At 41.5% G+C, this 11609-nt stretch overlaps 1 protein-coding gene across 1 annotated transcript; it reads left to right on the top strand.

Moving 5' to 3' along the window:
* Window positions 1-8034: 8034 nt before the first annotated feature.
* On the top strand, window positions 8035-11609 carry LOC110524479 (sialoadhesin). Its single transcript, XM_021604177.3, has 8 exons — window positions 8035-8275; window positions 9371-9409; window positions 9510-9809; window positions 9886-10179; window positions 10360-10602; window positions 10720-10761; window positions 10870-10957; window positions 11089-11609. The coding sequence occupies exons 1-8, from the start codon at window positions 8245-8247 to the stop codon at window positions 11252-11254; spliced, it is 1203 nt and encodes a 400-aa protein (XP_021459852.3). The 5' UTR covers window positions 8035-8244; the 3' UTR covers window positions 11255-11609.

Raw genomic sequence — 11609 nt, 5'->3', positions numbered from 1 at the left:
CAGAAATATTTTTTTTGGACAGCAGTGGCTTCTTCCATGGTGTCCTCCCATGAACACCATTCTTGTTTAGTGTTTTATGTATTTTAGACTCGTCAACAGAGATGTTAGCGTCTTCCAGAGATTTCTGTAAGTCTTTAGCTGACACTAGGATTCTTCTTAACCTCATTGAGCATTCTGCGCTGTGTACTTGCAGTCATCTTTGCAGGACGGCCGCTCTTATGGAGAGTAGCAATAGTGCTGAAATTTCTCAATTTATAGACAATTTGTCTTACTATGGACTGACTTTTAGAGATACTTTTGCAACCCTTTCCAGCTTCTGACATCTTTTGTTCGAGGCATGGTTCACATCAGACAATGCTTCTTGTGAATAGCAAACTCAAATTTTGTGAGTGTTTTTTATGGGGCAGGTCAGCTCAAATGAATATCTCCAATCTCGTCTCATTGACTCGACTCCAGGTTAGCTGACTCCTGACTCCAATTCGTTTTTGGAGAAGTCATTAGCCTAGGGGTTCACATACTTTTTCCAACCTACACTGTGAATTTTTAAATTATGTATTCAATATGGACGAGACAAATACAAAAATGTGTGTGTTCTTAGAGTAAGCACACTGTGTTTGTCTATTGTTGTGACTTTTTTATTTTTATGTTAAATTTGATGTTACATTTATGCAGAAATCCAGGTATTTCCAAAGGGTTCACCTACTTTTTCTTGCCACTATATATAAAATGGATGTATTCGTTAGCAACACACACAAGCATTCGCACCATCAAATTAAAATCAATTGTATCTTCAGTTCAAGATCTTTTGAAGACCTCATTATCCAATAATAATCTGCAGTAGCGAGTTTAGCGAGAGAATATAGCCTAATAATGAAATACACCAGAGTTAGGGAAGGTATATGGCTCTTTAGTTGATGTGAAAGTGGTTTAGGTGCATTGAAGTAAAAATCACTTAATTTATGAGTACATTTATACAGAGAAAAGAGTAGAATCAGAGATGAGAATATAATGAGAACCGCCAGAAACGCCAGAACCACCAGAAACACTATATTATTGTTTCATATTTACAATGTGTTACAATCCGAGTGCCGAGTTCACTATGTACATTTACTGATGTGTGTGTGTATATATATATACAGTGGGGCAAAAAAGTATTTAGTCAGCCACCAATTGTGCAAGTTCTCCCACTTAAAAAGATGAGAGAGGCCTGTCATTTCTCATCATAGGTACACTTCAACTATGACAGACAAAATGAGAAAAATAAATCCAGAAAATCACATTGTAGGATTTTTTATGAATTTATTTGCAAATTATGGTGGAAAATAAGTATTTGGTCACCTACAAACAAGCAAGATTTCTGGCTCTCACAGACCCGTAACTTCTTCTTTAAGAGGCACCTCTGTCCTCCACTTGTTACCTGTATTAATGGCACCTGTTCGAACTTGTTATCAGTATAAAAGACACCTGTCCACAACCTCAAACAGTCACACTCCAAACTCCACTATGGCCAAGACCAAAGAGCTGTCAAAGGACACCAGAAACAAAATTGTAGACCTGCACGAGGCTGGGAAGACTGAATCTGCAGTAGGTAAGCAGCTTGGTTTGAAGAAATCAACTGTGGGAGCAATTATTAGGAAATGGAAGACATACAAGACCACTGATAATCTCCCTCGATCTGGGGCTCCACGCAAGATCTCACCAAGTGGGGTCAAAATGATCACAAGAACGGTGAGCAAAAATCCCAGAACCACACGGGGGGACCTAGTGAATGACCTGCAGAGAGCTAGGACCAAAGTAACAAAGCCTACCATCAGCAAGGGCATTGAAGATGAAACGTGACTGGGTCTTTCAGCATGACAATGATCCCAAAAACACCGCCCGGGCAACGAAGGAGTGGCTTCGTAAGAAGCATTTCAAGGTCCTGGAGTGACCTAGCCAGTCTCCAGATGTCAACCCCATAGAAAATCTTTGGAGGGAGTTGAAAGTCTGTGTTGCCCAGCAACAGCCCCAAAACATCACTGCTCTAGAGGAGATCTGCATCCAGGAATGGGCCAAAATACCAGCAACAGTGTGTGAAAACCTTGTGAAGACTTACAGAAAACGTTTGACCTCTGTCATTGCCAACAAAGGGTATATAACAAATACTGAGATAAACTTTTGTTATTGACCAAATACTTATTTTCCACCATAATTTGCAAATAAATTCATAAAAAATCCTACAATGTGATTTTCTGGATTGTTTTTCTCATTTTGTCATAGGCCTCTCTCATCTTTTTAAGTGGGAGAACTTGCACAATTGGTGGCTGACTAAATACTTTTTTGCCCCACTGTATATATGTGTGTGTGTGTGTGTGTGTGTGTGTGTGTGTGTGTGTGTGTGTGTGTGTGTGTGTGTGTGTGTGTGTGTGTGTGATACCTGTTAGATATTGGGGGCTTCCTCTGATTGCTGTATAAGTGAGTTAGTTAGCATAATCGAGATGTAATGGGCGCATTAGCCCCTGCTAATACAGTGTTACAGATTCATGCTATCAACAGCCATCAATATAATCAAGCCGGAGGGGATGGCTGCTGTTTTATGGGCTACTGACCAATTGTGCTATTTTGTGGGGGGGTTTCTATTTTTTTTGTAACTTATTTTGCACATAATGTTTCTGCTACCATCTCTTACGACCGAAAAGAGCTTCTGGACATCAGAACAGCCATTACTCACCTCGAACGGGACGAAGATCTTTTCTTTAATGAGTCTGAAGTGAAGGATTTACTGCTTATGGTAGATAAATTACAATATTATGTTATAATACTGTTTATGCATTGAATAGCTATGATGAATCATCTATTTCATTGAATCATCTATTTCTGTGGGACTGAGTTGGGCTTGAGCTGATAATTTACCTACAACTGGCATTCCATAGATAAGATGTGGTGGGTGTAACCGAGATAGAGAGAGCCTGGAGGAGTAGAACAAAACACCTTATTGTTCCTAATCATCCTGTAATTTGGATTTAAACAACACCAAGTGCAGATAACCACCAAATGAACCCAAAGTGGCTTGTGATGCCCCCCAATCTGCATGGGAGGGGTGGAACCAGCCATGACTAAGCATTCTTAGTGTGAGCTATATAAGAACCAGGATTCCTCTGTAAAGGTTAAGCTCTCGGAAACGCACTCAAGAGTGTGGGGTCGACAGTTTCATTATTGCTATAATTAATCGATATGAAATAAAGATGATTATTTGAATAATTGTCCAAGTCTCTCTCAGTATACATTAATTTCCAAGACATGCTGCTCCCGGACCAGGCCCACATCCCCGTCATTCGCATGAAGAGGAAACGGAGATACAGAGACCGCAGATCCGAGTGCCTTGTGAGAATTTGTTTGCAAGTGCGTAACCCGCCTCTACCATCCTTCCTATTGGCCAACTTGCAATCACTGGAGAATGAACTGGATGAGCTCCAATCAAGACTATCCTACCATCGGGACATTAAAAACTGTAATGTCTTATGTTTCACTGAGTCGTGGCTGAATGACGACATGGATCTGGATTTTCTGTGCATCGGCAAGACAGAACAGCTACTTCCGGTAAGATGAGGGGTGGTGGTCTGTGTATATTTGTCAATAACAACTGGTACGCAATCTCTAATATAGAGAACCTCATGATAAGCTGTAGACCACACTATCTACCAATCAAGTATTTTCATAGCTGTCCATTTACCACCACAAACCGATACTGGCAATAAGACATCACTCAACCATCACTCAACTCTATAAGGCCATTAGCAAATAAGACAATGCTCATTCAGAAGCGGCTGGGACTTTAATGTAGGGAAACTTAAATCCATTTTACCTAATTTCTACCAGCGGGAAAAACAACTCTAGACCACCTTAATCTACACACAGAGATGCTTACAAAGCTCTCCCTTGCCCTCCATTTGGCAAATCTGACAATAATTATATTCTGGTAAGCAGCAACATGTGAAGATGTGTTTTCTTGGTGCTTGTGTCCAGGGCGAACAATTTACTATTAATACTTCACCAACACCTCCCCTACCACGTTCATTTTGTAACATTTAATTAGGAATCAAACCCAACTCAGTAATTGGGCAATTTTTCCTGACATTTTTGACCTTTTCATCATAAAATGTCAGAATTACAGCCACGAGTCACAAACTTACTTCCAAGGATGAGGACCTAGAGGGAACGGTCACATTTTCGGCGTGAGAGAGGGACTCGAGACCGTAGGCGGATTGCAGCCTATCCTGTTCATAGCTAAACTGCTACTGGAAATTCTAGGCCTCGAATACGTCCCCACCCTTGACCGTGCTCATAGAAGCTTACAGTCCGCACCAAAGAATGGGGAGCCGCTCTGACCCATCATAGTCAAATTCCACTACTTTCAGGAGAAGGATATTCTCCTTAAGGCATCACGAGCGGCTCCCATCACACACAACGGCCAGAAGATTCTACTTTACCTGGACTACATGGCGGCAGTCATGAAGAAGAGGTCAGCCTTCAACGTGGTGAGGGGGCTCCTACATCGCTGTCTGGACACCAAGTTTGGCATTCTCTACCCAGTAGTGCTGAAGATCACTACTCCCAGAAGACATTCATGGACCCAACCAGGGCCAAAAAATACATTGTAGCACACCTACATCCACAGGAGGGCAGGTGACATACAACTAACAAGCCATTGTAGGCCCATGCCCCTGACACTACACTAGCCATGCTAACGCGACCAAGGACCAACTAGTGAACTCATGTACCTCCTTTTTTTATATAGTTTTTTATTATCCTTCAAATATGCAAATTGAGGTGGTTCCCTCCTGAATCCTTTCCCTTTGTGTCAACTTGATTATGTTCGGCCTGGATAGAGCTGAGGTTCGGTTTAACATGGTAGTATTTTGCTCTAGTCTAGGAGAGGTATTTTGTTGTTTTTAGCTGTTTTTTCTTTTCTTTATATTTTATACACTGACCTTTCAGCACGCTGGCCATGTGATTGTACTAACATTAATTTCTAATAGCTATGACAATGCCTAATTCATATACTCTAGGCCCCACTTGCTTTATCAGCTGGAACTTAAAAGGAATTAACCATGTGGTCAGTATGCTCATCTTAAGTCTTTAAGTCCAGACATAGTTTTTCTCCAAGAGACCCATCTCTTGTCCAGCGACCATGATAAACTAAAGAAGCTTACAGTCCGCACCAAAGGGGTCGACCAAACATTTCACTCCAACTTTGGTGCTAAAGGCCAGAGGGGCAGCCATCCTTATCAGAAAAGGCCCTGTTTGTCTCCTCCAAAGTCATTTCATATACTAATGGCAGATATATTATAGTGATGGGGAACTTGTTTAGCACACAGGTTGTTTTGGCTAACCTCTATGGTTCTGGCTAACCTCTATGGTTCTGGCTAACCTCTATGATGCTACATTTTTCTCTGACCTCATTGCAACACTTCCGAACCTTAACTGTCATCACTTGATACTGGGCGGAAATTTAAATTGTGTATTACATCCAAGTCTAGACAGATCCCAAAAAGCCCAACAGTGTCATTTCAAAATCAGGTGCAGTAATCAACTCATTTCTGGAATCCTATAATTTTCCTGATCCATGGAGGAGGAGCAATCCCATTGCTAAACAGTACTCCTTTTTGTATCCAGTCCCACCACTCATACACTAGGGTTGACTTTTCCCTGCTGGACGATATAATTATTCCTTTTGTAACTAATAACCAATATCACAGCATCTTTATCTCAGACCATAGCCCTGTCCAGCTAGATATCCGCTTTCTTTTTTACAGATCAACTGCACCACTAATGTGTCTCATTCTACTGTGTTAGAGTCGTTAAAAGCATTTCTAAGGGGCCAAATTATTTCATACACAGCATATGACAACAAACATTGCACTAAATGCTTTTCGGAGCCATCTCAACTCATTCTAGACATGGACAACAGATATGCCTCTTTACCGACTCCTAAACTCTACAAAGAGAGACTGCTACACCAATCGTAATTTGTTCATCTTTCCACTAAACAAATGGAGCAGCTTCTGTTTAAGTCGAGGCAGACATTTTATGAACACGGAGAGAAAGCTGGCAAATTGTTATCTCACCAGCTTTGACAATCCGCTGCTAGCAGCACCATACCTGAAATCTGTGTCGCAACTGATTTAATTTCTACTATTCACAAAGAAATCAGCAATCAATTTAAGCAATTCTACTCTGCTCTTTACTCATCAGAGGCTCTTCCTGACATCATATGCATGGATTCCTAGACAATCTGGACATCCCCTGTCTCATTTCAGATGAACAAACTAACATGAATAACTCAATACGTGATGATGAAGCTACTCGGGCAATTCAGTCCATGCAGAGCGGTAAAGCTCCCGTGCCTGATGGCTTCCCTATTGATTTTTTTAAAGCATTCTTCTCTAAACTATCCCCTATCCTTAGCGCAATGTACAATGAAGTCCTTTCCAGTCAGAAACTGCCCCAGACACGTACCCAGGTGACTATTTTGGTTGTGCTTAAAAAGAACAAGAATCCTTAGGCCTAGACTGTGGCTCATCCCGCCCTATAAGCGTTTTGGTTGTGCTTAAAAAGAACAAGAATCCTTAGGCCTGGACTGTGGCTCATCCCGCCCTATAAGCGTTTTGTGCGGCGATTATACAATTCTCACTAAGGCCCTTTAGAGACAGTTATGCCAAACTGGATTAAGGGAACACTAAGGCCCTTTAGAGACAGTTATGCCAAACTGGATTAAGGGAACACTAAGGCCCTTTAGAGACAGTTATGCCAAACTGGATTAAGGGAACACTAAGGCCCTTTAGAGACAGTTATGCCAAACTGGATTAAGGGAACACTAAGGCCCTTTAGAGACAGTTATGCCAAACTGGATTAAGGGAACACTAAGGGGCGAAATAACTCACAAGGTGTCTTTATGTGCAGACGATCTTCTTTTAAACATCTCTAACTCTGTGGAGACTATTCCCTATCTCTTGGACATGCTACAAGGTTTTGGGACATTCTCTGGTACAAGTTAAATCTAACAAAAAGTGTGCTCCTCCCCATTAATCAGTTAGCAGAAGGTATTGGATATCATTTAAGGCTTTGTTTAAACATAACTTCAAAACATTCCTGGAGTGCACTAAGCAGAATTTCATAAGGTGGTCGTCTCTTCCCATTTAATTAGCAGGTCACATTCATCCTGTTAAGATGACTGTACTACCTAGGTTTTTGTACTTATTCCAAATGATTCCTAGTTTTCGGGCAAAAACGAAGTTCAAACAACTGGACAGCTACATTTCCAACTTAATTTGGAATAAATCAAATCCACGAATGAGAAAGGTATATCTAGAGAGACCTAAGCCGGCAGATGGGCTGGGCCTTCCCATTTTTTACACTACTACTGGTCAGCAAATATATCTAAATGTGTTTATTGGGTTTCTACATTTTGAAGACGTGTGCGAGCAAGGAGGCCTACAAACCTGACTCAGTTACACCAACTCTGTCAGGAGGAATGGGCCAAAATTCACCCAACTTATTGTGGGAAGCTTGTGGAAGGCTACCCGAAACGTTTGACCCAAGTTAAACAATTTAAAGGCAATGCTACCAAATACTAATTAAATGTATGTAAACTTCTGACCCACTGGGAATGTGATGAAAGAAATAAAAGCTTAAATAAATCACTCTACTATTATTCTGACATTTCACATTCTTAAAATAAAGTGGTGATCCTAACTGACCTAAGACAGGGAATGTTTACTAGGATTAAATGTCAGGAATTGTGAAAAACTGAGTTTAAATGTATTTAGCTAAGGTGTATGTAAACGTCCTACTTCAACTGTATGTGACTCATTGTTAGTAGTAGTTGTGACTGTATTGCCATGGCACAGGCGGAAGTGGAGGAAATGTTTGCCCCCTAGTCCCCGGCAAGATGGCCATCTTTAAAGGGGGCTGGGCGATTATTATGATGGGAGGTCCAATAGCTCCTCCTCATCCCCTGTTTCCTGTCTTTCTAGATTTTTACTGTCCCACCCTAAATCCCCATTTAGATTTTACCTCCGAATGAGTGACCTTTTTTCCCCCATTTGAAGACTGCAACCCTTGGACAATTCTGATATGGCAGGTGTAACAGTGAGTTAGCAAGATATCTCTCTGATACTTGTATTTGTCTGTCTGTTTGATAGAGTCAGAAAGAGATTTGGCAGGGTTTTCATTGTGTACCAGAGTAATTCAACTTGAGATAGAATGAACTCCCTCTCCGTCTATGTCATACTGGGTGAGCTCCTATACATTTCATTTCCTCATTGACTAATTAGAATTGTCTTAATTGTTCATATACATTTCCAGTGGTGTAAAGTACTTAAATAAAAATACTTTTGGGGTATCTGTACTTTACTATTAATTTTTTTGACAACTTTTACTTTTACTTCACTACATTTCTAAAGAAAATAATGTACTTTTTACTCCATACTTTTCCCTGACACCCAAAAGTATTTTGAATGCTTTGCAGGACTGGAAAATGGTCAAAATCATGCACTTATCAAGAGAACACGTGGTCCCCAATCCCTACTGCTTCTGATCTGGCAAACTCACTAAACACAAATGCATCATTTGTAAATGATGTCTGAGTGATGGAGTCTGCCCCTGGCTATATGTAAATGTCTTAAACAAGAAAATGGTGTCGTCTACTTTGCTTAATATAGGGAATTTGAAATGATTGATGCTTTTACTTTTGATACTTAAGTATATTTAGAACCAAATACTTCTGGATTATTACTCAAGTCGTATTTTACTGGGTGACTTTTACTTTTACTTGAGTAACTTTCTATTAAGGTATCTATACTTTTACTCAAGTATCACAATTAGATACTTTTTCCACCACTGCACATTTCAATGGTCAATTATTGTCATTGATAATGTGCATGATGATATAACCCGGGCTGAATTTTGATTAACTGCAGGGCACTCTGCATAGGCTACATTTTTTTAATATGTTTAGTGTAGCCTATTAGTTGAATGTGAGAATGGGGTAAAATGTCACTCTTAAGAGAACATGTTTAGGTGGGTTTATTTGAGTGCTATCTACTCTTGTATTTTTCTTGACATAAGCTCCATGACCATGATTGTAGGTTGTGTGGAGTCTTGTTGTGAAGGCAAGGATCAGAAATGGCAGGAAAGGACATGCGTGTACATTCCTCCTACCCCCATGGGGATGATATCCATCTACAGACTCATTAGAGACTGTTTCCCATTCCTCTGCCCACTGAGTGTATATACAGTAATGTTGTTACTGCTCTATTTCCTACTCCTGAATAGTAAACAGAGTTAACTTCTGATCACATTGATCAATGATCCTTTTTTTCTTCATCAGGTCTAACAACATTGATGATCCAGACTACAGACTCTAAAGGTAAAACACACACACATACTCATATACACATACTAATATACAGACACTCATATACACATACAGAAATGTCCAGAAATAATGAGCTTCCCTCTTTCTCTAGGGTCTCCCAATATCAGAGTGGTTCTGTCTGTTTGGCCCCCAGGATCAACCATCTACTTAAGGGAATCTGTGGCCCTGAGATGCAGTGTGGAAGCAGGTGCTAACTATTCTTGGACCTATCACTGGTTCAGACACACATCTCACAAACTTGTGACCCCAAACGCTAGACACATGATCAGTGGTGACGGTTACTCCATCACTGGGGTTGCCAAGGCTGACGGTGGTAGCTACTGGTGCCAGGCTGAGCGGAATGGCTCAACCACACCCTTACTCAGTGACCCCGCCCACTTGACTGTGTCAGGTGAGACAACCTTCAGTCTAATCACTGTTCACTGATTGGTTGTCACCCCCACTTATTGTACTCATCTCTCTCGCAGAGCTGACCCCACCCTCTTTGGCAGTGATCCCCAACAGCCTACAGCACTTCCAAGGGGAGCGCTTCTCTCTCCAGTGCCCTGCTGTGTCTGAGAGCAACTCCACAGAGAGTAACTCCACAGACTGGACATTGTGGCAGCTCACTGACTTTGGAGTTAGGTCTGGGTGTCAGACACTAGAGGGCACTGTCAGGAAAGAGGTTCCTGGAGCATGCAGCCTCTCCTCTCTATACAGTGGGTTGTACTGGTGTGAGAGCAGCAAATTGCGCAGCAACACGGTCAAGATCACAGTGAGCTGTGAGCCATATCTGTATCACTGATGTCTGATACATTAGCAGCATTGTGATCATGTGGTTGGGGGGAAATAATGCAATGTGCCTGTAGAAACCGAGATTATGCATAAGAAAGCAAGTAAGATGCACTATATGTAATGGTCTATGTATCTGTATCTGTAGTGTCTTCTCTTGTGTCTCACAGATGGTTCCATGATCATTGTTGGCCCTGCTCACCCTGTCACAGAGGGAGATCAGGTGACTCTGCATTGCCGGTACTGGCTCCACAAACCTAACCTGACCACCTTCTACAAAGACGGAGTAGAGGTTGTTCTGAACGTCACAGAGATGACCATTGACAATGTGAACGGTGCAGACGAGGGCTTCTACAAGTGTGCTGAACCTGAGGAGAAGTTGGAGAGCCCAGATAGTTGGCTGTCTGTGAGAAGTAAGACCAAACGGTTGGGCACAACTGCGGCCCAAATATTTTACTGCCTCCCAATACTGCTTGAAATACAGATTAACTTCATTTGACGTTGCGTTGCTTTTAATGCCTTTATTTTAGGGAACTCCACCTCAGAAGAAAGAAAGACATTGTCCTCTGAAGGTACAGTGTCTACACATAAAACCCTTCAATCACATCAACCCCCCTCCTCCAACACACACACGCACGCGCACACTCGACTTATATGGTTTCATGTTTATCCCCATTCAGGTACCTGGATATGGGTGTTGCTGTTCTGTTGCTTTGTGGTTATCCTGTTGCTTATTCCTGTTGTTATGTTACTGGTTCATCACTACAGGTTAGTAGTTATTACCTTCAACAAATATCTCTGTTTACTAATCACATTCAATGGACATAAAAAATAGAAACACTCTGTAGTAAGCAGGAAACTCTGTATGTGTCACTAACCCGTCTGTTATTGGGTTCAAGGTTGCGTATGTGGTGCACCCGCAGCTGTTTCTCCTCCAAAGAAGGGCCACCCCCAGGAGAGGCACCCCAGACCACGCAGGATGTGACTGAGGTACAGTGGGATCTGGGCTGGATGGAGATGGCCAACCTGTTGGACAAGCAGCAGTACCCTGCCACTGCCAGCTAAACTCTACCACTCAAACTAGAGACTAGTGTGCTTAACACTGTACAGAACATACCAGAGGAGGCTGGTGGGAGAAGCTATAGGAGAATAGGCTCATTGTAATGGCATAAGTGAAATAAATGGAACGGAGTCACACGTGGTTTCCATATGTTTGATGTGTTTGATACTGTTCCATTTATTCCATTCCAGCCATTACAATGAGCCTGTCCTCCTATAGCTCCTCCCACAAGCCTCCTCTGGTACAAACATATTAATTATCCTTTGTATCTGTTTCTCACTGTTTCTGTTTCTAACAAGAGTTTTTATTTTATCTGGTCAAATTAAGAAATAAAGAGGATGTACAGTATGAGCTAAAAAA

Source organism: Oncorhynchus mykiss, chromosome 5, assembly GCF_057628025.1.
Source record: "Oncorhynchus mykiss isolate SJ-2025 chromosome 5, ASM5762802v1, whole genome shotgun sequence".
Lineage (NCBI taxonomy): Eukaryota > Metazoa > Chordata > Actinopteri > Salmoniformes > Salmonidae > Oncorhynchus > Oncorhynchus mykiss.
The sequence above is the reverse complement of the archived record's forward strand: the minus strand, read 5'-3'. Positions and strand labels throughout refer to the sequence as shown.

Excerpts from the sequence above, each read along its gene's own strand:
- LOC110524479 (XM_021604177.3), top strand. The coding sequence starts at position 8,245 with ATGAACTCCCTCTCCGTCTATGTCATACTGG. Across the intron at positions 9,810-9,885 it reads CGCCCACTTGACTGTGTCAG|AGCTGACCCCACCCTCTTTG; the intron begins GTGAGACAACCT and ends TCTCTCTCGCAG. Across the intron at positions 10,958-11,088 it reads TTACTGGTTCATCACTACAG|GTTGCGTATGTGGTGCACCC; the intron begins GTTAGTAGTTAT and ends ATTGGGTTCAAG.